We start from the raw sequence: 26,509 nt of genomic DNA on the forward strand, positions 1-26,509 counted from the left end.
CCCCCTTTCTCTTTTCCTCGCTCTCTCACGACGAGTTCGTTACTGCTCGCTCGCCGCCCGTAAAATCGTATCTCGTGACTGCCAGAAATATGCTCTGCAAAGCCACCTATCCGTTCGCCTTCACCTATCGGTCCGGTGCCGCTTCCCCAGGACGACGAGGAATCGCCCAGCACCGGTGGAGACGATTGAAAATACTCCGTCGCGGGCTTCTCTCGTCGACGGATTTCGCAATTCTCGCCTCGCCGATGCGGCATCGCGCCGCCTGGCATGGCTTAGCACCTGTCGCATCGTCGCCGACGACAGTGGAAATAGCCGTTGTACACAGACCGAGGAAGAGCGGAGCAGCGCGCAACCACGCCGGGAGAAACGCGAATGAGCGTGGGCGCGCAGAGATATTCTCGCCGTTTGCCTTAACGGTTCAAGAAAAAGAGGGAGGAAGCTTGCCTTTCGTACTCATTTTTCTTGTCTCTCCTTTTTTCTCATATATTTTGGAAAAAAATAACGTTGTATAGAGCAGGGGTGCTTGTTAAACATGCAATAAAATGTGGAAAATACACGGCGATTTCATCGTCGTGTTTCGCGTTGTTAAAGTTTTCAAGAGAGTTCTGCCAAAGATACCTCCATAACAAAGTAATCAACGCCGACTTAGTAAACCTCTTTTACACAAAAGCTGCCCATTTACGTTCGCCGCTCTGTATGCTTATTTTCAAAAGAGTTGTTATATAATCCCCGGATTCGCCTCTGTCCGTTAAATTACTGTCTACTGCTGGTCTTTGAGTTTAGAAAACTAAACAGACAGCGAGAACTCGAGTTCTCAGTGTCAAACAAACGACGATGAAAACTCTGTGAGAAACATATAAAATTGATCCCGTGTCGGTCTGACCACATCAAGATGGACAGTCCCGACAGAAGCTCTCTAGGACTATTTCGGTCCATAAGCTGAATCGCGGAAATAGCCTAGCCTAGCCCCTGGCCTAGAGCGTAGGCTTAACCGGCCGTAATAATGGTTTTCTCAAGGATCCTTTGCAAAGTGATCACGTTCTCCTCGCGTTAATCAGAGAGCGTGACGGAAGAAGAAACTTCTATCAACATTCCAAAAGAGCAAAGTATCGAGATTGTATTTCGCAAACGTAGTTGAGGAGAGAGCACAGCTGTGGAAAGAATGACTGAAGAATGACCCCACTATTCGGTACATTTCAGTAATGTTGATGTTTTTGGCATGTAGATGTTACGAACAGGCAAAGTAGAACCGGCTGTGAGCTGTATCGTATTTAATTATCTCCCACTCGTGTGACAGCACGTAGAGAATATCTTTTACGTCATACTGCAGTACGTCATAGTGCAAATCACATGTTTGTCTTCGAAAAATAAAGAAACGATATGTTTCGAAGTATAGGAAAGTTACTTCGATTTTGCGAATTTTCCTAGTTTGGTATTTGAATTCTTTCTTATTGAGAATCGATTTGTTTCGTCACAGTACTGTCGAAGATAGCACTGTTTCACGTGTTATTTGTGACGTGTACGATGCATGATACGCGCGACATTACGCGTGCCAATGTTGTAATCGTGGCGTTTTTATTGCATAGCCAACAGACCATTACGTCTCTGAGGAGCACGTTCACAAAAATAATCCCGCCTTTGCAAATCCGTGCAAATTATAAATACTTTGCGCGAATTACTCACTCTCGGTTTCCGTTTCGTACACAATAGAAAGCGCTCTGGCTGATTGAAGATGTCAGAATTGAAATATATTACACGTAAGTGTAGCTTAAATTACACTAAAGCTACAACGCAAGACGTCGGGCGTTTTAATGCTCTTTCTATTTATAATTAAACAGATTCCACTCGTTAATAAAAATATATATAATTTGATCGATATCTCAAAGTTTGCAGGTAGGAAAAGTATAATCAATCTAAAGAACAACGTCTAACAACGTGAAAAATTTTCCAAGAAAAAATTGACATTTATCTTTCAACATATATCTGAAAAATAAAGTAGTATATGCTAACTATAAGAAGAAGTCAAAGTTGAGTCTCTCATATTTTTATCATCCTCAGTCTTAGCGTGCACGCAGCCGGTGTATCTTGATCACCTCTGCCCTCACGTCATATCACGAAATTCTTTTCTTACGGTTGTGTAATAATGCATCTTTTGTACGCTCTTAAGACGAGCTCACTTTGCCCTTTCCCGCGGCTTAAGACCTTCTGCTTCAGACGTTCTGCAAAAACGTATCTTCCTTGACCCAATGAAGCACGACAGCGTATATTAACTATACGTAAGATACTTAGGTTTATTATTAGTATCAAAAAGTGTAGTTTCTCCGACGGAAAAACGCATCCGTCTGAAGCCAGGGTTAATGGCCAATTGCTCGGTAGCGATCTTTATTCGCGTATACATGAAAATGTATAGAAAAGAAATGGAAAAATTAAACCGTCAGAAATGGAAAAATTTAACCGTCAGAATATTGCGAATAATCAAAACAGCAGCTATCTGCCAAACATTAGTGGTTAGGCATTCGTCTATTGCAAATTTTAAAATTTAATCTTGCTAGCTTGGATTAATCTAATTTCTTCTAACGTAATGACACTCCTTAGAAGTTTCAAACTCCATTAAGAGGATGCCGTAGCTGAAAACTTTACTGACAAAGTATTGATTGTTTTTTGCAGAATTTACATTGGTTGCACAGAATCACAAGTGCTTTTACACGATGAAAATATGTGCAAAAATTAATTGAAGCATTGCTGAATATGTGACGAAAACAAGTTTACAATGATCTGAAAAGCCAAGAAGGTAAGAAAGACTATATAAATTTGCAAATCCAATCTCTTAATGACTAATGTATCTCGATGCAACCAATGTATCCTCAAACTTTGTCTCCATCCGAGCGATCTGTTTGACATTACCGATACCCGTGATAACGTCGCAACTATGACGTAGCCTCGTTATCGGAATCAAACTCGATAACTCGCGCCGGCACGGTCGCGCACACTCGCGCCAAGTCCGGCCCCGAACGTATCCTTGCGACTATTTTCGCGTTACGCGTTTCGACATGATAGATGAGACTTTTCTGCGTTTCATCGACGTCGCGTCGAGTCGCGCGGGACCTGCCAAAGATTCCCAGCTCGGCGGTGGAGCGCGCCGAATAATTTAGGATCACAGGCAATACCTGTCGCACGCTTCCCGCGATTGCTGTCGGCGATTATCAGTATGGACACCGATAGAATCTCTTTCTTTAAGAAAAATTGCATGGATATTAGTAAATTATTTGTGAGAGCTATTAGAATATCGAGCTTTCTTGTTTTGCATTTATTTTGGTCAATCTGAAAAAAGCAAGTCACAAATTAATTTTATATTCTTTATTGTATTAACATACTCTTGAAATTCGTTAATTTCAATTTTGTATATCTTAAGATTTGTTATATGCAATATTTCTGATAAATCGCAACGGTAAGTTGTTTTAAGATTTAAGAATATCCCTCGTTTCCTTTTCTCTTCTCTTTAATTTTTATCAGGCAGAAAATCGCTTCTGCAACTTGTGAAATTTTAAGATATTTTTACTATGATTATTTTACTCCGAGCGCAAGTAATGTGAGTTAATTTATTATACCGCGTTCATCTCGGAAAATTCAGAAGATCGCTAAGATCGCTAAGACGCCACTCGCGACGTCATGCATCACGCAGCAGCCGCAACGTTCATCGAGCCGTGACGCTACCTTCGTCAAGGTAGACGGAGACCGATCTTAAAGTACGGTAGAGTTCCTGGGGATGTCAGCACACACACACCTCGGTATAGCCTTCATTCGTCTTCTATTTTCATTCTCTCTAAGCAGCTCTCTCTTTCTCTCTCTCTTTCTCTCTATTTATCTATCTATCTATCTCTGTCTATCTAAGTAGTGCGTTTGCATGCATGAGAGCGCTGAGACGCGTCTAGAAACTTCGACATTTTAAAGATAATACGTATATCTGTTACTCGAATATTCAATTTGACTCACGCTCTTATATTGTTAGTAGACGAAGCTAGCCAGCTAGCAAACGAAACTGAGGGTTTGCCACCGTATTTTGTTAAACGTTTGCTCATTAGCAGGACAAGGCTGTCTGTTATAATAGTTCGTGTGCAATTTTGCAGGCGCATAGACAAGATAAATATACATGTCGCGTCTGTTATTTATATTGATGGCGCTTTTCTTTGAGGGATGATCCCGCTACCTACGCATTATTAACGTGCGACTCTCATTAGCACATGCTCCAACTATAAAGCGCTAGATTTCGTGCATAGACACGAAAAGTTGATCAAATAATGGACACACATGAAAATTCGCGTCTAGTTAGAATCTGCTTTTTCTTTTTCGGAAATTCTGCAAACGTATCGATCTAGTGATGAGTCGCAAAAATACGGCGAAAATATAAACGGACAATCTCTTATTTTTAACTTTTTCGTCGTCCATGTAAATCTAACCGAAGTTTGACAACTTAAGGGACGCGCGTCTCTCAATCAACGCCTCGTTCACTCGCGGATACTCGTTCGCCGTCGACGTTTAAGCCTTACTTCTGAAGGAAACAGCCATTCACATAGATCGACGTGAGAACGGGCGTAATGCAGATATGCGGTAACACTGTTGATTCAAAATTGTACAACAGTCCACTTTATCTGACAATTACATTGATTATACCAGGTGCTGAAACGGCATCAAGCTGTCGCTAGCTAAATGCAATCGCACTACAACGGTTTAGTGGCACGAACGGGCGCTTCTTGAGTGGAGACCTGATGCGAAAATTGCGATGGTGCTCGTATAGGACCGGAACATACGTCTGCCATTGGCAGCGTTACCGCATCGATGGCGATTTCTGCCGATATCGAACGCGCAAGTCGACCGAGAAATACTGGGCACGTGAAATATCTCGATCATATCGGCTTATGCCTCTAGTATTCCTGTGAAAGGGATTAATTGCGAACCACAACTCGAATTTTCGATAATTGCCACGTAAATCGATCTTCCCAATATCGCCTTTAATTTTCCGCACGTCAACAATACACAATTGGCAGTCTCTGTCTATATATTTCGGTTTGATAAAGCATGTTTTTGATGAAGCAAAATGTATAAAAATACGTCATTTTATTCGTGTTTATTTTTAAATGTGTTTATGTTTTAAATCGCCAAAGTAAAGCGTGACGCTACGCTTCTTTAGAGCGCGGGAATCCGTCGACAGGGAAAAAAGACAAATAAGAGAAATACGCGGCTACTTTCGGGTTAATAAATCAAGTCGGTACCGAACGTTGTTGACATCGCGTCCATGACGACACACAACGGGCACGACCAATTCCAGAATTAGCGTAACAAACTCTTTCCTATTCTGGCGATTCAACGACGAAAAACGGCGTGTCATCGGGGAATCACCTGTGACGATTATATTATACTGATGTTCTGTCATTCTCTAACACATACTCTCTCTCTTTCTCTCTCTCTCTCTCTCTCTCTCTCTCTCTCTCTCTTTCTCTTTCTCTATCGCGTACACAGAACACGCACTGATGTGCCAGCAGGTAGGACGAATCGACGGCTATGTAGATGTCGGACTATATTTGGGACGTTGAGCTACGGTTACTTTACTGGCCCAGTTGGCCGTTGATCGGACCTCCCGCGTCCCTCTGCCACTTGGCCGACCGCTTATTTTTAGTTAGGTCGCTAGCCGTGTGTGTCGGTCCACCTAAGACCGACTGCATCGCAAATTGCACGGCCGCGGGCAAAGCAGAACACAGCAGAACAGAGCAGAGCGGAGCAGAACAGAGCTCAGCGGAGTAAAGCAGAGCAGGGCAGGGCAGGGCAGAACAGGGTAGGGCAGGGCAGGGCAAGACAGGTAACAGAGACGCGGCGGCCACACGAAGACGCGGACGTAGCTAGCCGGCCGTGTTTATAATTAGCTCAATGTTAGTCGTTCAAGATTTTACATAAGTAGGACCGATCTCCGCGAGGAGAGTTAACCCTGAAAGCACCGTTGTGCGCCAGGCGTATTCGCAGCTGCCGCTCTGCTCGCTGATCCCCTTTCGATCGATCGCTGTGCGATTAGTCGAATTTAGCCTGGACTCAGTCCGAATGGTTTCAGATACTTTGCTTTCATTGCTACGTTTACGATCATCGTGTATGTGTATGAAATTGTATTTTTCTCTTCTTTCTGATTATAAACATTTCGTTTCCGTCCACATAAAGTCCGTATAAGTTGATGCTTAACTAGTCCTTGACTGGTTCTTGGCTGCTACTTGACTGCTCCTTGACTGGTCTTCGATTGGTGAAGCCTCGACGAGATTTATCCTCAATTGCTTCTTGTGGCTTACATATTTTGTCGCTGTTTTCACCATACGAATAATTAGCAACGAACGGGTCAGTCACTTTTCGACAGAGATTCATTAGATGCGCCTTCACAGCTGACCGTTTATTTCACTCATTCCGTACATGCGAGAAATCATGTACGCGACGATGGATAACATCACCATCGGCGTCTACGTTCGCCGAGCGAGCGTTCTTAATTCGCGCCCGTCGCTCAGTATAGGCCGTGTGAGCTTGACAGACGCGGCTGACCGTGTTGGAGGCTTCCTACCGGAAGGAATGTCACGTACGTCACGAGGCAAAGACCCGTGCAGTGAATCACATATAAATAAGACTGCACTCCGAAGCGACGCTTTCAATTCGCTCGCTTGTAGGTACGTTGAGACGCTTTTAACTCTTCTGGATAAACGGCTTTTATGTCAGAGCAGCTCATACGTTCGTGCGTATTTTCTAGGATTCTCAAAATAAGATAAATTGTTTATTTTTTCTAATGAAATACGTTAATACGTGTAATTTCACCTACTTATCGCTGCTGTCATATTGAAAGTTTTTTCATCCTGTTTATAAAAGTTGTGTGTCCTTGGTTAAAAATAATTTTATATTTTTTGCAATCACTTAGCAATATGGAGACAGATGGACGATGTATTACTGCTTTTCGATGTAAACATTCACGTGTCAACATTCCGTAAATATATATTGCTACTATTGTTATAACGCGATGCGTATATTACATTTCATACTATTGCGATTAATTTGTTCGGCACATACAGTAGAGAAATGCTAAAGATTAGTGAAAATCTACGGCGAGACGCTAAATCATCTCGTCGCAAGAAGGAAAGTTTAAGCTTACCGCAATTCGGTCAGACATATCTGTGGTTGTTATACGAGATCGCAGAAACGCGTGGAACAAATTATAGAGACGAGCAGAGAGGAACAGTGGGCCGTGCGTGAAGTGTAGAGTTTAGTAGTCTCCTAGTCGCAGATTCGCAAAACTCGAGAGTCAATATTTCTCTCAGAGAAAATTCACCAGACGACCGTCAACAGACTTCCATTTCTCAACACGACACTTATGAAGGCCGTATTAATAAATAAATCTATTAAAGAGACAGGATGCTGTACAGATTTGAAATGTCAGTATGGAAATTTATACATTCTAAATGTTAATGACAAATAAGTTTATTGAACATTATAGATGACAGTGATACGAATCAAGAGAGCGCTGGTAAGAATACAAAATAAGCAATTTGCTTACCAGAGTTTGACTGATTTCAAATGAAATCGAGATTTTCTCGAGTGTCGATTTTCAATTCCGCATGACGCTAAATTATTGCAAAATATTTTCTAGTTTCTCCAAGCTCATCAAAGCTCGTTAAGCTTGCCAAACGGCAAAAGTCGATATATATGAGATATATTAATATGTAAATTTCTTGTTGAGGAACAAATAGATATGCGCAAAGCTGCTAATTTTTACGACATACTTGAAGTGAGAAGTCGTATTACAATTTACCATTAGCCGCCGCATTAAGCCAAGTCATTTTTTAACTCTTGTTAAACTTACGTAAAGTTTCGCCGTGATTCTGTCCCCTTACGAGCTGTCGTAGTGGTAATTTCCCGGCGCTGATGACGTCGTTGGACGTTGAAGGTGCCTTGAGCAGCGACAGAGCTCTTCTGTTCAGCGATAAAGAGAAGACGTGAGCTGCTCTTTGATAATATCCTATAAATTTCGACAAATGCCGCTTTCTGCTGCTAATGATCTAAAGTTATACCACGGCGTTCTTCCTCTAGGAAGCAATTTTTGACACGGTATGAAGGGTCATTTAGCTTCCGCCACCGTGTGACACTTCGGAGAAGATTGATGCAACTGAGTATATGTGACGTGCGACACGCTAGAATCTCTGCAGGACGCCATGTTATTGGTGTGCGTAATTAACGTGAAAGTTATTGCAAAAAACAACGTGCATTGATTGCGTGCATGAAGGGATTATAGGTCCGACTGTATGATAACGATTGATCGAACATTTCTCGTTTCAATAATAGCGTGAAGATCACTTTCCTCGACATTCTCGATCCTAAATTGAATCTGACGCGAAACAAATGAAATTTTTCTGCAAGTGAAGCAGTCAAGTGGCAATTATTCGTCCACGCGTATTGAGGGAAACATATGTTTAACCGGTCGTCGCGTTTCATAAGTCCGCCGCGATATTTATTTTAGGACATATTACGATAGATGATGATGTTGATTTCTCTCCCTCTCGTTTGTACCGTCCGTTTCAGGTGGTCTCGTCACATGGCTGTTTAGCACTTCATTTATAAAAATCGTTATAAATAAATACGATTCTCTTTGTCGGCGTCGGCGCGCACGCCCACAATGTTTTCCAGTTCTGCATTTAGACTTAGCGCCTGTATTTAGGTTTGGCCAAGCCACTCTAAAATTTTCAGTTTAATGTCAAATAAAATTCGCCGAAACATATGTCCGGTTCACAACAACAGTTAGAAGCTTTTTTCTCTCTCGCTTTCGTAATTCATCGTTAATATCATTGGATTCCTTCTTCCCTTTTTTTTTTCGAGAATCAGCATGAATTCGAGCTATCGATGGGTACAGCGTGAATCATCGGTTCTGAATTCATCTCGCGCTGATACTTCCGTCATGATATCGCTCTCCTCTCAGAATAGCAGATTGCACACTTGTAAGACGTACGTATAGCCGGCTCCTCTTCCGGGTTGATGAATCTAAGATCTCCGAGGCACATCGCGCACTGAGCGAAACGAAGGAGCGTTTCCGACGTAATGATGCTCCAAAACATCGTTATAACGCGGGCTACGTTTTACATAAGACTTTGAGTTTTGGCTAAAAATAACGTCGCGCTTTGAAACGCCGGTCAGAGTAAGCGACGAAGTAACAACGTCTATTTTGGTTTGCTATAATGAGAGAATGTGTGCTGATAGCGCGGACGTCTCATGGGGGACGGCCGTTCGACTGCTTCGGACAGTTCCGTCTCTCGGAAAGTCGACGCGGTGCTTCATCGTGTTGCAAATTCAAGGACCGCTGTCTGTCATCTCATGGCGGCTCACAACGCCTGCTCTCGTTATAGATTCATGTTGCGCGATGAACGCATATTTACTCTAATCATAATAGGTACTCACATCTTAGAACCAACATTGCAGCTGGTAAGAGTTTTTAATCTCTCACTCAGGATAGCTTGTAGCGTCCTACGTACAGAATGCGTCTCACCTACACGCGGCATGATAAGAAAAATTCTTTATATTTGAAAAAGTCCCCGAGCTTCTTTTATTTTTCATTTGCTGGTAAAACGTTTTTATTAGCGGCATTATATCATTTGGTAAAGCAAAAATTGCGGTTACTTCTATTCGTCATTAAATCTTGTTGCATCGGTTAAAATTTTTTTTTTTATTCATTTTTCAACTATAAATTATAGAGGGAGAGAATAACGTGTTAGATATAGATAATAAATATAGTTCTTTTCAGTCCCAGTTATCCAGACACCAGATAGATGTATTTAACCTTTAGATTGCCGGGAAAACCACTTTTGTAGCTTTGTACAAATCTCAAAATTCTGCGCCATGTGTATGTTACTTATCTAGAAAAATTTTTGAGTAAAAAAACACTTTTTTAATTAAAAAATGCCGGCAGCCTAAAGGTTAATATTGTTCTCTTTCCCCCCGATAATTCGTATACTCGGGAAATGAATCGAAAGAAAAACATTTTAGGCTGTGCTGATGGCAATACACTTCGATCGTACGCTCCAATATTGAGGAAACAAGCTTTTCCAGAACACTATTACCGAAACGTAATCACCAACATTGCGCGTCCATTGATGTATTGAAAATAAACGTATTCAACGCACCAACTTTCGCGATAAAACGTATATTGCACCGACATGTTTATCCAGCGTCCAGACCGCTCGTAGCTTCATCTTTGAAGTATATTGCGACGAGTAGGTTTTCCTGGAAAACGTCCGCCTTTATGACACGCTTTTTCGCACTTATCTTCGCTGTCCTAAGCGATCTATTCTCATCTTCTCGTTTCGCAACGGAAATTTCAAGAAGTTCGCGGGTGTCAAGCTCATCTCTCTCTCCTCATCGCGAAGCGGTCAGTCGCCTATTTTATTATTAATTATTTAGAGTTATATATATAATCGCAAACATAGCAAAAAACTCACGCGTCCGTTATGAATAATCGCATTTATAGAGCTCCACCATTTTGTATCTCAGTTACATTCAATATCATCGAAATCGTAACTGTAAAGTCCGAAATTATGAACTAACTTCTGGTATGATCACACGAATTTAGTGACGTCAGTCAATCAAATGCACCATCATTATCGGCAAAAAACGCCGATTGCATTTAAATATTCATCTTTCCACCATTGTAAACAACGTCGAAATGAATCAAACGATAAAATCAAACCGATTTTTTAAGGTGAGCCGTGGATGATCCTGTTGCGAGACTACCAAAGGGTGCACAACGAAACTGGGACACCCTATATCTATATTTGCCTTGTCATGCTACAGTGCATCTCAAGTAGCAAATCCGCGATACAATTCCGGCGTGGTACGTGCGAGATAATCACGAGGACTTGGCAGATTCGACGAGGCGCGCGTGGCGCGAGTTGATATCTCACGGGCGAAACAGACGTACGAGACGGACCGCGGGCACTCGTACATTAAATGTATTTAGAATACTAGAAACGGGCCGTTGACCCGACTCTTTCTCCCGCACTCTCTTTCACGTGCTACAAGATGCGCTTATACTTGGAACGTTTGTCGCTTGCCGCAGGCAGGATGACAGCTCCTCCGCTCCTGCTTACGCGCGCAACCAGCGCGTTATCTCAACGTGTAATGACGAAATGTCACCACTTGCAATGAGTAAATCTTATTAAAGGTGATTGAAAATTTCAGAACAAGAGCAACGAATAAAAAAAATATAGGGATTGCTATTTCAAGAAAATTCATACTTGGTGATATCTAAAATTTGAAGACCTTGAGATTCAGATGCGTTAATTAAGATGCAGAGGATACCGTTATGAAATGATAATGGCATTAAAGAGGATCAAAACGAGCACTGTATGAACAATCTCAGTCGTGTTCACTAAAGGATGAAGACGGGACGTTCTCGAAGAGAACGAATTTCCTAACGAAATATTCGCGATGAATTGTCTCCGGGGTTGCACCCGATATCGCATTTGGATATTCGCCAGTCGACTATTTTCGTTCTCGAAGAAAACGCGTGCCTTGTATAATTCTAATAAGAATAATGCTGCGAGAGCGGTCGAACTGTGCGTATTTATAGATAGTCTAACCGTGATTTCTCATTTAAATTCCCGAAAGACGTCCTATCGTTCTGGCAATTTTTCTCTCTCGACCTTGTGATGCAATTTATTTTTCCCGATCGAAACGGGTTAATACAAACCGTACTGAGGAATTTCAATCACATGTTATGATCATTCGAGAAAAACTATGCTTTGGAAAATTCACGCAATGTCCCACTTGTTGATTCCTTAAGGAAAACTGTTCTTCGGCACTCATTTCGAGATAATCGGCGGATCTTAGTTCGAAAACAAAGCGTATCTCCGTTATTCTAACAAGATAAGGAATATATGAAGTTGAAAAATAACACGTGCCATCCTTCGAGTATTCATTCTATTCTCCAAACGCGACTAAAAATTCACAAAACTGGGTCACGCAGCAACCCGAGGAAAAGAGAGCGCGATTATTCCGCCTTGGTAACTATTCTTTCTACTATTCGTTCTACTTGTACTTCTTCGTCTACGTATCTCATACCGAGGTGTCTTGGAAGAAAAATACGTTTCCCACTCATCATCCCCAGCCTTTTCGTGCGATACGAACAACGTCGTGTAACCACCGGGAGATTATCTCGTTCTCGTCATTCACGGTGTCCTGGCCGTGGCATACAAAGAAGCATGCTTTTTCTTCCAGACAAATCGTGCTCTTGAGATTCGAAATATGGTGTCTTCGCGCGGCGCTTAGGTCGGATCAACCGCGTCTCTCCTCGTCGTATCCCCGAGCATTCTCCTTCCCTCTTCAGATTCGAAGGTTAAACGCAGAAAAACGACGACGACATCCGCGACGGTTGCCGGGACCACTGGCTTCCGGCCAGACTTTGGTTTTCGTCGTCCGGCCACCAGGTAGCGACGCTTACGGACTATTTAAGCGAATTTCGCGGCCGCTCGGCGCTTCGTTTTGCACGGCAGCGCAGGCGTTGCTCCCTTTTTGAATGTTTGTTTGTTTCGCTTCCCTTTCGCCGTCGCGCACACGACCCTCCACGTCGTAAAGGTCCCCCCAGTCGAGAGCGGCGCGTCGACGTACGACGACGATGCGCATCGAGGAGTAAAAGCCAAAAGAGAAGTGAATCGAAAGGAAAACGCCGAGGTAGCGGTGTGATAACGTTCGCCGGGGGTGGTCCATGCCCCCCCTCCCCGTATATCAGCTCCGAGTGAAAGAGTTGAAGACGGAAGCACCGGTAAGTCCACTCGCCGCGCGGCTATGAGGGATGCAGTTGGCATAGTGTTCGTCGTGTGACCAAGCGCGATCAGTGACGACGCAGCCTCCGCGTCTCGCCGGAGTGGAGAACGCGGGCCGGGAGATAGAGAGGCAAAAGTGTAGTGACAGACAAGCCAAGAAGGATTAGCCGTGAAAGACTCGTTTGTGACCGATGACATGAGATAACCGTCCGAGTTAGCGTGAATAACTGCCCTGTTTGAGTAAAGGCAAGGTTTGGGGAGAACGCCTCGCTCGTCAGTCAGTCGCGGAATTTCGCGCGGCGACGCGTGGGACGTTAATCGCGAATTGCGGAAATTCTGGAACACCATACCATGTGATGTAAATAGGGAAATCAGTTTCATTGATTGGGAGTGCTGAAACGTGCTTGTTCTCAGAACGACCGGCCGCGAGCGAGAGGCGTCTCTCCGCTTGTCGCTTTCTGTTCTGAACTTGTTAGTGAATTTCGATCACTCGCGAAATTTGCCACCTCCATCTCGCGACGTAGTCTACACCGTGCGAAATTCCGAAATCCGGAAGCAACGTGCCGCTGTGAACGCGAGTTGTCGCGTCAGAGTGGAAGCGCGATTATTCTCGAGCGCCTGGCTAGACGAGAGCCGCTCTAGAGCGTTGCGAAGTGAGATCCGCGCGTTTCGATGAAAGTGTGAGAATAACTAATTCCCGGCAACGCACATGACATGATAACAAAAAGAAACTGCGTCGGTAAAATTGCATTGTGCAGACATATACGTTGTTATTTAGAGAGAAGCGTTACGAGAGAATGCTTATCTGTAAGACACTGTCGAATTTCTCGTTTCGAATAAAGAGAAATCTTTGAATATTATCGCAAAATAAGCGGAACAGCGCACACGAACCTTCAGCATTCCGTTGCGTTAACGTACATGCTGTTTCGTTGTGTTGTGCAATGTACGCGATTGCATAATGAGCGCTCGCGCGAGGCTAATCGCGACGGGCCGCGGGGGAGTATGCGCGCGCGCGCGCGCATTTTTTTTTTATTTCGCACAGAATAAAAATATTACGACGCGTCGCGAATTTCACGAATAGCTCGGCAATGTAAGAGAGCGAGCCAATAAAAGCGCCGTTGAGATCGCCGTTGTTGATGTCCCCGATCACGCGTGAATTCAACTTGCGGCTTCAACCTCCGTCGAAGTGTAACCGCGTATTACGCGACCTATAATAACTAGAGCCAAGAATTCGTTTTAGTTTTTGTAGGTCACCGCGGCACGCGCCAACCTGAAGAGATTTTCGCGGACCGAGAAATTATCTCAGGCGAGACGTCGCGTAATCCGCGCGATCTTAAACTATAATTAAACGGCGCTATAAGACATCACCCAGCCGACAAACTGCACGCGGAAAGGACACCAGTAGCGATCTGCGCATTCATGAAAAAACGCGAGATTTTTTACGCGAGCGAGATTGCGAACGCGCAGCTTGTTGGGCGTAATTATTAATCCCCGTTGTCGCTCAACGGATTGAAATTCCGATTGAATTTTAACTTTGAGCGGGATTAACGCTGAACGCTCCGATGTACACGAGAAAAAACAACTCCGTTAGCAAACTGCATTTTCCGTGCCCGGAGGAATATAGGAATCAATCGGAAAAGTCAGTCAGTAAGAACAGAGAAATTTCTGAGAAGATCCTTAGGAAAAATTACTTTAAGTTGTTCAAATTAATTTAAAGTTGTTTAAAGTTATTTAATGTTCTTTATAATTAAATAAAAATTACTTAACTGTAAATTAGTTAACTGTAAATTACTTTAAGTAATTTTAAGAACTTTATGTTAATTTAAACATCTTAAAGTAATTTTTCCTAAGGGGAATTTCAAGAGATTTCTGTTGAGTCAATTGTTCTCAGTTATCTCAGGCGAAGCTTTAAAGCAGCCGAATGTGTGAAACTTTCGGGCTAACAAAGATATTCTCAGAGAAGTTTTCGCGCGATAACAGAAATATATAATTTCCCGTCATCGAATTTTCGTCCCATTCAATTGCACGGACTGATAACTTTCATCCGTGTGCAGGCGCAGATAGGTCCCCCTTTTCATTTATCCTCTCACATTCTTCGGTGCTTTGATAATTTCTGGCTGCTTGCCGTGGGACGTTATTTTTAAAGAATCTCAAAGGTATTCTGTTATCTTTGGCGATAGGTCCGCAGCAGAAATACATGTCGTGCGAGAAAACGTGTTAATGCGTGTGCACCGTCCACGCAACGAATCGCTCATATGGCATCACGTCACAATGGCGTTAACACATGGACATGCACGCGTTGGTGCTATTAATATTACAGCAAAATGATTCGTCGAATGCCGAAAAGAGAGATCGTGTCAATAATGCGGTGTCCGTGTGTCCATCAAATAATCACGACCCTCAAAGCAATTGCGCCAATTAATGAATCCGGTTAGATGAATCCGTGACGAGTTCGCAAACACAGTGCGTCAGAGCTGCACCTAAATTAGAGACAATTTTGGCTAATCATACATCCCGATAGAATTGCAGCGAGAGAAAGAAGACTTAACCGTCAATTCGCAATGCCGACTCGCAGAATTATCGTGTTTTTTCCAAGCGGCTTGAGAGACAACACCTTGTTGTTGCAACGAGACCGAGGCACCGCAACATGTTTTATATTTAATTAATTCAGTCTGCGCAAAGTGGTACACACGAGGGATTAGATTGCGGCGACAACCTCGCGGATTCGATCTGGCACGGAGAAGAAAAAAAGGATACAAAATTCAGCTCGGGAGCAGCTCGCGAATTAAGACCACCTCGCGAAATCCCCGCGTAGTCCTCGGAAAGATGCGCGGGGCGGCGGCGGGCTCGATCGGACGGAGGCGAGGCGACCGGAGATCGCGGCACCCGAGCATCTCTGCCAAAATAATTAGGAAGTCGTCGTCGAAGACGTGCTAAAAACGTTCGCTCGGGCGCGCGCGATTTGGCCGGCTAGTCGCGTCCCGGGCGCTTGAGCGAGCTAGTCGTCCGGACAGAGTCCTCGGGAATCCGCAGACGGAGTGTGGTACCGCAGTACCGCGCGACCGGTCGCCGAGCCCGTACCGCGCGGCGTGTCCTTCAAGGCCGAACTGATGCGAGCGGTTGCGCTCCGTCGTCGAGAGGGATAGCCAGCCGCGCCAGCGTCCAGAGGGTTAGTTCTCTTTAACCCCCGACCCCCCGAGTTCCGACCTCTCCGTAGGAGAAACGGACTCCGAGGGTTGGGAGACCGTTCCCGTTCGCGGTGTAGCGCTAACGACACGAATCACACGACGATACGTAGTCACAGTGGTCACAGTGGCCACAGTGAGAACACACGAGGCCTTTCGAAGGTAGAGCCGGTTAAGGAAGGTCACGTAGATCCGATCGACTCGACGACCTACCTGCGACGATGTGGTTTTGGTGTTTCCTAATGAGTAGCTAAAATTCTTCTCCCAAAATTCTTCTCGGTTGGCGACGGGCAATTTCTATGAGATACATTGACGGGCCCCGCGATGTTAGCGGAGAGTTCAGGCCTTGTATTGCTTCGGATCGGTGTGCCGGTCTCGAGTGTGAATGAATACGCGACTCCCGCGGGAGCTGTGTGTGACGTGTGTAATTAACCACTTGTCGGTGTTTTAGCGGAATTATTTCCGCCGATCGCGTTTCTTTCTTTTCTTTTTTTTTTTTCTTTCTTTGTTCACCTCGATTTTCCATCTGACACGAGAAGTCGTCGCTCGATGATCGTTGAGCGCGTCGAGTGAACGCGCTTTAATTAAACACATTCATCAGCGTTTCAGCGGGCTCATCGTCCGCACGCATTACCCTGATTAGTTTACCTTCTCCAATTAGCGCAAAGAGTTGATGTCCGATAATTAGCTCCTATTCGGTTCCTACTTAACATTTAATTATCTTCAAACGCGCATTCTGATCGTGTCATTTTGGACATTCAAGTAGCGCTACAATATTTGAGCTTGAAAGTCATGAAAATTGTCTAATTAATAACTCACCTGCATTTCGTTGCTTTCTTTGTTCTGTTGCCTTAAATTTCCAAGTCGGGCAGACGTCAACGTTCAGTCATTAAGAGGTGCTGTGAGAATTTTGTAGATACACACCTAGTAGGCGACTTGTTAACAATTAATGAGCGTTTGAATTAACCGTCTTTTTTTAGTTGCGCAGAAAGTCGAACTTGCATGTGCATATAGTCGTGGGTGTTGTAGTACCTTAACTCAAACTAAATACTTCAAAATCATAGATGATAGATCTTAGATAGATGATAGATAAATAAAAAAAATAGCAGAAAAAGAGATTTTGCAACATACATGTACACATATATTAACCTCAGGTTAACTGCTCAAACAATACGAAAGACGGCGGAGGATACCCAGAAGACATCTAAACGACGTCCGAAATATCCAGCATCTTTTAGACGCATTTTAGACATCTTTTGGAGCCTCGCCAAGAGTGTTAGCAAGATTCTTAGATGCTCTTCGCTACGAGCTAGCGTTTCGCTAGCTCGAATTTGCAAGTCGGTATGGAAAGTAAACGTCCGATGATTATAGAGCGGTGGACGAGGTGTCGCGAGAGTTATGGACGTGTATACTTAACCGCCGGCACGTGGTTGTATAAAACGTCCCGTGGGAAATATGAATCTCTGAAACGAAGGAATTTCGCAAAGTGTCCAAGCGACGCAACGCACGACTTCGAGGTCGACCTTACATAATGCGAGAGTTTTACGACGCCCATCGATCGCTCGCGTAAATCGAAGATGCTTAATTTTAGCTAGAAAAGAAAAAGAAAAAAAAAACAGGAAACGATAGGCCTGGAATTTCCTCTTCTTCTTCTTTAATATTGGCTCAAGGCTAAGATCTCACAGGCCACTTGTAGATAGACTTTCATAGACTGGAACGACTTTCAAAGGTATCGTGACGAGTTCGAGTCGCCGAAATCGAACGGTAACCTTGGCTCGCCTGCACGATTCCTGTACGGTACCTTTGAACTTGATGCGAATTTTAAGATCGCGCCGCGTTGATCTTGAACGTGTGTCGATCGAGCGACACTGGGACATGAAAGTTTAGAACTCTGCATTAGAACACTGAGGGAATGCAATCGCATTTCGATAGCCAAGGGCTCGCTCTCGCGTTTACTATGCTACATTTCGATCGCACGTTTCGCAGGTTCCTAACGATTCTGAATCATCATAATGTCGATTTTTATTTTCTATTTAAGCTAACTTGGTTGATAGAGAACTGCTCTTATTTCATCGTGCATCAGATGACGATATTCAACATGTAAATAGTTTATTCGAGCCTAATTAACAATTAACATTCACACAGATAGCGAAATATTTAAACAATCCATCTGCCTCTTCACCTCGCCGAGAGCCAGCTGGGTGACGTCGCGGTGGCATATATGCGTAAGAGAATCAAAATAGATAAAAAATAACCGAACTTTATTTTCGGAAGTTTCACGTGTGTTATTCCGATCGCGTCGATTTCTGTAGCCGTGACAGCGTCCTCCAGGTTATTTCCGCGTTGCGTCGGCATTGCCACGAGAAAATCGGTCGGCGAAAAGGTTAAGGATTGAAGTCATCACATCTTACCATTCGTCTCCAGTGGTCAGTCAACACACGAACTATCGGCGGCGACTCATCAGCCGCGACGTCGCGATTACGTAAGGACAACACGCCGCGGAGCCGCCGGTCGCGCGGTCTTAAAATACGCGCCAAGGAAATAGCCTAGCAGAAGCCCGAAAATAGCCGTCCGCGTCACGCTCCGCTCGGCCAATGGCGTCGCTCCACATGCTCGCTAACCGCGCGCCGCACCACGACGCGTGTCACCGAGAGGCGCGCGGTCACCGCGTCGACAGGCGGAAAACGCACGCCGATCGCGCTATGCCGTTCCGCAAACCCGCCGCTCGCCGCGTCCGAGTTCCGTCGGGTGTCTCGATCAGCCGTCTCGCACGATTCACGAACGATTGATGGTCGATTAATCGCTCTCGTTGCACCGCGAAGACGGGCGCGATTATTCGCGCTATGCGGCGGCGCGACCGGGCGTTGTTGTCGCGTGCCGACAGACGGCGCTGGCGGTCGCGCGATGATTCGCCCGTTTCGCCGTGCCAGTCTCGCGGAAGCGGAGGTCAGGTTAGCATTCGCGTTGGTAACACCGTTGTGGAAAATGACGTGCGTCTCGTGCATCCGCGCCTCGTGATAGCTCACGCGCGACTCGCCACACCAGCAGCAGCAACAGAATCCGTTACGGCTCGTTCGTGTTTCCCGTTCGGTCGCGAAGGCAACGAGATACGAGCGTGTGTATAGCCGCTGTATCGTCGGGACGTGATTCGCCGTGAAATTCGTCGCGGGACAAGCACGCGCGCTGCCACCGTCGTCGCAGTCGTCGCCGCCGCCGCCGTCGCCGCCGCCGCGCGACTAACCTAAATATTCGGCGGCCGTAACGTAATTTTCTCTCTCTCTCGCTCTTTCTTCATATCTCATACTCTCCCTCCTTCTGCGTCTCTGCCTGTCCTTTTCCTACTCTTCGTCTCTCTCTCTTCCTCTTTCGTATACGCGCTCTCACTCCCCGGTTGACACGTCGTCATCAACGACAGCCGTAGCCGTTGTGCGTCAACGCAACGGACTCGCTCCGTGCAGTGACAACGCGAACACGACCCACGACGGCGAGGATACCGTAGCGGGCCGCGAGTGTATGTCGCGTGGACACGTTGCACTCCGAGTAGTGAGTCGAAATTGCGGTGAAGTGCGTGCCGCGCTTCTTCCATCCTGCTTGTCCACATCCTCCTCATCATCTTCGTCGCCGACTCATCGCGCGAAACTATCGTCGAAACTCGTAATTTCGCACGGAAACGAAACATCGTGGGACGATCCTCCACTTCGCGAGAGCATCCTTGGTATTGAAATTTATTTTGTTGCTCATTTTTTTCTCGTCATTTCCCCTCCCCACCCATCTCTCTCTCTCTCTCTCTCTCTCTCTCTCTCTCTCTCTTTTCTCTCTTTCTATCCCGCGCAGTATACGTTTCCGTATAGTACGTGGTGCGTGTTAAATTTACGTGGCGAATTCCCAGTGAGTGCTACGGTAGTGAAGTTTTGCCCTCTGTTATCCTGTTAAGGACCGTTAGATAGCGTTAAACCCTGGTTAACTAAACTCCTTGACTACATCGTTGCTAGCTGTGTAATTTAGGAAAGGATAGCTAGGGATTATTAAAATTTAGTTCTCTATTTCAGTAAAAAATCTCATGAAATAAAGTAAATAATATATGTTAGTCCCTGTTTTTTTTTAATTTTGCTCTTGTTATGCTGTCTGTTACCTATTTTCATTCATTGTTTATTATGAAAGTATTTATATGAATAGAATTAACTTTCTGTATGTGTGTATGTATATATGTATGTATGTGGTGTTTGTGTCATTATTAATGATAGTACATATAGGAAAGTAGGTTGTGTTGAAAAGAAATTAATTTCTGACAAATTTTTTATACGCCAACTTGGCATTTTGGAAGAATGAGGATGATAGGATGTATAGTATGATCTTATACATATAAATATTCAATAATCTTCAATTAATTTATTTAAATGTATGACTAGTACAGTTTAGGATGTTAGTTTTTCTGACAAAAGTATAGTATATATTTAGGAAGTTTTGGGTTTTAATTTCTTCGACAAAATTCCAAAAAATTTACTTGTGTTGCAGAGTTTCTCTTCTGCAATTCATGGTGCATGTCTCAACTCTGTATTTAGTCCTCTGTCCCATTGAATATATATGTACCAATGTCTAATGTTAATTTCATTAATTTTCAGAAACTGTTTATGTGAATGTACGTATACAATCACTGAGAGGATAACACTGGTGAAGCATCTACGAAGCAGTAACCATGGAGGACGCCCATTGTAAATCCGTGGATGATGTAGTAAATTATTTTGGCGTCGATGCCGACAAGGGACTGGCTCCTGATCAAGTCAAGAGGAACCAAGAGAAATATGGTCTCAACGGTGAGTAATTTTTCCGTGTATTCTCTAATCTCGGAGTCCTGTCGACAAATTCGCGAATTCATTCTGGTATCAGGCGACCTATTTAGTTGAAATAGAGTCCGATTAAGATAGACATGATCCGCAATCGTTCGCGTGAGTTTGATAACTCGTTCTTTTCTTTTTGCTTCTTCATTCAGAGAGGAAAGACCGAATTTAAGCTCATTATTTGCAAAGTGTATCGATAAAAGATTCCATGCGTATCGTCCTCGTGGATATTTAATTTTCATCACGCATAGCCTACGAACACGATATCGTGAAAATATCGCGCGTCTCCTCGCTACTGGAGTCGAGGAGCGCGGTAAAAGTGGCTTTATCAGGTTGGTAGTTCGCCGTGTACGCCACGCGTGTTTCCCGTTCCCCCACCATCGCGGCACCGACTCTACCACCGCCAGCCACTTCCTCATACACGTGTTCGTCGCGGTACTCGCGATGACGATTACGTGTATCGCACGATCCCGACTGTAGAACCTATCCTCGACGTTCAATTTTGTTTGCACATAAACCGTAGTGAAACACACACACTCACATATATGCACGCGCAAAAGTATGCAAGAGATCTTTGATACGCGTCTATCTATCCGGGCGAATGGAGGGAAATAGAGAGATGGCGTAAATATCGTAGTAATAATTACAAAACGAACTTTCTCGTCGTAACCGCTAGTCGATTATGATTTAAGCGATTAGATTCTCTCATGACTACTCTATGTCACGAGTTATCTGATCGCGTCGACTGTGTGGATGCCTATTTACTATTGCGCTTCGGATTTCACTTCGTTTCGGAAAGACTGCTGCTCATCACGTGTAATCTCGTGTGTCGGTCGATGGGTCACAATAATGTAATCAGGGCCGTTTAAATCATCGACGTTCCAATTTCCGATCGAGTCGCCCTCGCCACGTTATATGTTTCGGGAAACGCGTTCCGAACCGCGTTGACGTCAGCGAATTAATCGCGCTCGAGATTTAGAATAACAATTCCTCGTGATAGCGTCGCAACACGTAATTTCTCATCGATAATCTCGACACTCGACACTGATTAACGCGTCAATGAGTCGCGACAAATATATTCTGATAAAAGGTCTATCCCCTTAATCCTCTGACGCACGATCCAGTTTTCATCTTATCCTATGTAATTCCGCACAATAATTGCATCTTTACGCGCTTTCTCTTTCTTTCTCGCTCTGCCTTTTTCTCGTACGATATATTTTGATAAGTGCACTGCAAAGTTTTCAAAGAGAGAACATGAGTTGACATCTCCGCAATTTACATGCGCGATAAGAAAATTATGCGAAACGTACACGACAGCGCGTTACCGCGTTGCAAAGTGCATCAGATATCATGTCAGTACACTTTTACTCTTTCCTTCCTTCCTTCCCTCTTTCACCCATCAAAACGTCTGTTACCAAAGTATGTCTGTGTGTGACTGGAAAATAAAAGAAACAGTTTAAAATTTTTACAGGTTGTATTATATTAAACCGATGCAGACTTTTGTCGTTTTCATACATTCCGTCTTTTTCACGTACGTTGCGACGTAAATCGCAAGTTGCAACTGTGTCACACTATCAACTCTTTTTTTTATTTTTGAGCAACAAAAATGTACATATGTAATCAGTGATCTCGCAACTACTTTTTTTTATCAAATATATATCTGTTTTGCGATAGGATAAAAATAAAGGAGCCGCGTTGTAGTTAGGTGTGTCCCGCTAAATATCTATGCGCACGCGTAACGCGGTAATTTTTACCGGTTTAACGGCTTCGAAGTTAATCCTGTCCGGCAAATTATCCGAGAGATAAATAAAGAGAGAGAGAGAGAGAGAGAGAGAGAGAGAGAAGAAGAGCGCGCACGTGTCTCGGGCGTGTTTATTTTCGCATAACGCGCCGCCAGTTAGCGCCAGTCGAAATACCGGACGTTCTCCCTAGTCTCACATCGAGGAGGTCCGATAAATAATCGACATGACTTACGACCACCTAACGCGATACGCTTATCCGTATCTTGGAGTTCCGTGTAAAAAGTAGGAAGTCTTTCTCTCCCCTTCTCGTGGCTCGAAGCAATAAAAACGCAACGTGAAACGTAAACGCAGTGTGCTAGACGATATCCCACTAAAAGTGGAGCATTATCGATATTCCCTTTTAATTTTAATTCCGACATTCTCTCTTCACTAGCGCCTTCTCTCTTGTTCGCGTCTTTTTTTACGCGGAAAGAAAACTCGAGAGAAACAGTGAAATAAAATATATCTCTCGGGTTTCTATTCTCTCTTCTTTATTTTTTATTCAGTCATCGATTAAGATATGTAACGAATTCATTGTATTAAAAAAAGACGGACGTTATCCCAAGATCCTTGATCCAATTCAGAATAATTTAGATTAATTGATAAAACAAAGATATTGTACTTTTAATTAAGATGTCTTATTGTCCGCAGCAAAAACAGACCTTGTAGATTTCATTCTTTAGTAATTCCCAGATCGTTTGCTTTCTCCTTTTCGATTGATTTCGTAGAAATATACAGAGATAAATGAAACCTGCGAGTGGTCCATTGACGCAACTGTGATAACTGCGATAACGATCCACTGACCATGGCCATTGTCATCCATCTGCTCCGGAGCCGTCGTGAAAGTGCATCGTCGCGCGCGAATGTGAACAGCCGAGAATTTTGGGAACGCGTGTGTGTGTATTCGCGGTAAACATTACGCGAGGGATTACGGCACAGCTACAAAATAGGCGAGTGCGTGGCGAAGTATCGTCTTTCGTTTACGAAAATAAAATACAGCGAGCAACAAGTCCGCCGGCGGGTCGAATCTTATAGTTAGACGTTATCTGGCGTGTTCCGCCGCTATTTTGACGCTCCGCTGAAGCGCGCCCACCGCGACGCGATTTCACGATTGTTTTAAATAACACGGGGTGTCCCGACGTCGCACAGCACTTTCTTCCAGCTCATGAATTTATCTCGGTTGGAATTTCATCGGATACGCGCTTTGTAAGCAATCATAAATCGTCGGCTCTGAAGTGCTTCGGCGATTCTCCTCGAATTAAAACTAATGTCCACTCGGTATCAAGACACGCGATTGTGTCTAGGTTCTTCTTTCTTTCTTTCTGAAAGCTCATAATTTGCAACGTGCAAAATTGCCGACGGCTTCATTCTCTTCGAACAGCGCGTTTCGACGAGAACAAAAGCGAAAAGTAACGACAATTCTGTTTCACGGAGAAAACGCATTTCTGAGACACCCAGTATATGCATTGATCATTTTGAGGATAAGGTATAATCACGACGTTTATCTTCGCGTGAGTGCGCGTCCTGCACAGATACTGCTTGACAATCAAACGACGACAATCATTTCCCGACTTGTTGCCAAGCATTTCCATATGTAGTGATCAACGCGATTGATCGAACAACCTTTGTTATCAACGTGTATATCGAGAATAAAATTTGTGTTTTCTTTACCGTTGGTAACCAAAGCCTGCCTAATATTGGTGATAATAAAAATCGTGTCAAGATAACTATTATCCGTCGTATTTTGCGCAATCCTGGTAAAGGATACTATAAAATTTTATGAGTGTTATCATTCACTCTTTTGGTTTCATCATCCCGCTCATATGTTCGAAATTTATCGTGTTACTATGTCTATGGGTTTTTAGTCGTGCTTCAAAGTTATTTTCGTATAAGAATATCTGGATACTTGTAATTTTTTCCTTTAAACGATTAGAGGCCTAAAACAAGGTTTTAGAAGAATTTTAAGATTGATTGAGAATTAGTGAAAAACTCAATGGAAGATGAGTAGCGAAGATGTCCTCTGTAGCACGCCATATCACTTAAATTTGCAGCTAATGATGCTCTTGATTCATAGAGTTACGAATAGGCACAAAGTGACGTATTTAACACGTTTTGAAGCATGTAAACTTAGAAGTATGCTAAAAGGGAATGGAAGAGGAATTTAGTCTGGACAATTAGTCGGACGAGAAAAACTCGAGAAGCGGTAGAATGTAATACTTTGAGGTCCAAAGTGAGCCTGTAATGTGAACGAGCCGCTGTTGCGAGTTTGATGGATAGCGTAACTCAATTGCACGTGGCCGTGCGTTATATCTGGCAGGGCTTGCATGCAATCGCTTGATGGACGGCGTTAATTGTGTCGGAGAACAAAAACGTAATTTAATTTAAGACGAACTCGATTCGTCAGACGAAGTAGACCCGCCATGATGTGACTCCATGATCAGTGATTTTGACGTGTCGGTTTCATTACACATCAAATACAGATTTTCGAAAGCTGAAGCCCTCAAATGAAAGCTTCCTATATAAGTATCTTCTCGTTATAGATTATTACGCACGCGAAAGAACAAATTTGGATTAACCAAATGTCTGGTGAAATATAAACGGACCAGAAAGCCTGTTCGAGTTGCCAGAAAATTAATAAAATTCTTGGTTAATTTGAACAGTTGCAAGTTCTGCTTAACTTGAACAGAATTCTGACAACTTCAGCGGAAGTTTCTGTTTCGTTCATATTTCACTTGACATTTGATTAATTCAAACTCTCTTTTTTCCGTGCCCATTATGTAGTAATAATTTTGATAACGATATTTCGCGTTAAACTGAATCGAAGAAGCACAAAAACAGTTGAAAATATAAAGAAAATTCCAAAAAATAAAGAATGAGAGCATGAGAAGATCTAGAAAATTTTGCACTATTTTTGGAACCATAACAAGTTTAAAAAGACCTCGGATTAAAGATAAAATTGCAAATCTATCGATCGTTGGTACATTTATATAGGCGTTATATGAAAGATTTTCTCGACATCCGCCTCGAGATAGCGCTATCTCTCATAAAGACTTGCTTTACCTATGTAATGTGCCGTTGTGATTTTCGCCGGATAAGAATAATAAGCCTAGGCGGACGACTCGGTGTATATTGTGATATACAAGTGCAGTTGCGTAACTGATGTGCCACTGAATTGTATGAACATCCCGTATTTATAGGTGTTAATACATCACCCATTTTCCGATATCGGTCGAAACTTGGCGGCGATATAACATCGTCACGCGAAAGACGAGTTATACATAAGAGATTTTTGTTATATTGACAAACATATATATATATCAAATTTCGATCGTCAAATATAGTCAAGCAATATTTAATACGATTATAAATCTTTCGCACTCGATTATTTATCGAAAACACGATGCGTGTCCACCGAGACGAGCTGTTAACGTCGATTTTTCTTCGAGCAATTTTCACAGAGATGTTAGTTGGCGAACGAATGCATAGCAAGAAGCCAGAAGCGCACGACAGTAGTGCTGTTATCAAATTATTAGTATAAACATAGTGTATCGTGTTATCTATCAGAAACCATTCCTTTGTGTGCCGAAGTTAATGCTCGGCCGTCTCGAGATAATTACAATACTGGAGCTACGCGCTTTCCGACTTATCAACCGACGATCTCAATTAATAATTAATATGCAATGTTAGTGTACCTACAAACTCGATACAATCAGTCTTTATGCGTCTCCTGCTTTTTTTGGTTGCCCGTTTTTTCGGTCAGCCACATGTAAAAATGTTCTCGTTAAAATTTATTGGACTTTTTGAAATACCTATCGCTCTCTCTTTTGCCTCTCTCTCTCTCTCTCTCTCTCTCTCTCTCTCTCTCTCTCTCTCTCTCTCTC

General features: G+C 43.5%; 2 protein-coding genes and 1 long non-coding RNA gene across 7 annotated transcripts in view; 2 read left to right on the plus strand and 1 right to left on the minus strand.

Annotated features, from left to right (window-relative positions):
* Positions 1–2,686, plus strand: part of LOC116844714 (pre-piRNA 3'-exonuclease trimmer-like) — a 12,151-nt gene extending 9,465 nt beyond the window's left edge. The window contains exon 12 of the mRNA XM_032816628.1: positions 2,668–2,686. Coding sequence (XP_032672519.1) covers position 2,668 — 1 coding nt within the window. The 3' untranslated portion in view covers positions 2,669–2,686. The remainder of the gene's footprint in view (positions 1–2,667) is intronic.
* LOC116844715 overlaps positions 1–9,091 on the minus strand; it is a 12,065-nt gene extending 2,974 nt beyond the window's left edge. The window contains exon 1 of the long non-coding RNA XR_004378124.1: positions 7,880–9,091. This is a non-coding gene — a long non-coding RNA (uncharacterized LOC116844715). The remainder of the gene's footprint in view (positions 1–7,879) is intronic.
* Positions 9,092–12,521: 3,430 nt separating this feature from the next.
* The window catches only part of LOC116844707 (calcium-transporting ATPase sarcoplasmic/endoplasmic reticulum type), a 45,385-nt gene continuing 31,397 nt past the window's right edge, over positions 12,522–26,509 (plus strand). For 3 of the 5 annotated variants that reach the window (XM_032816598.1, XM_032816599.1, XM_032816595.1), the window contains exons 1-2: positions 12,522–12,823; positions 20,632–20,823. In XM_032816598.1, coding sequence (XP_032672489.1) covers positions 20,706–20,823 — 118 coding nt within the window. In that variant the 5' untranslated portion in view covers positions 12,522–12,823; positions 20,632–20,705. Of the gene's footprint in view, positions 12,824–15,805; positions 15,994–18,993; positions 19,725–20,631; positions 20,824–26,509 lie in introns of those variants that run through there. The other 2 variants (XM_032816596.1, XM_032816597.1) reach the window with 2 other exon arrangements.

This window comes from Odontomachus brunneus, unplaced genomic scaffold (assembly GCF_010583005.1).
Source record: "Odontomachus brunneus isolate Ranch 3 - 2012 unplaced genomic scaffold, Obru_v1 Obru_scaffold_045, whole genome shotgun sequence".
In the NCBI taxonomy this organism is placed as follows: Eukaryota; Metazoa; Arthropoda; class Insecta; order Hymenoptera; family Formicidae; genus Odontomachus; species Odontomachus brunneus.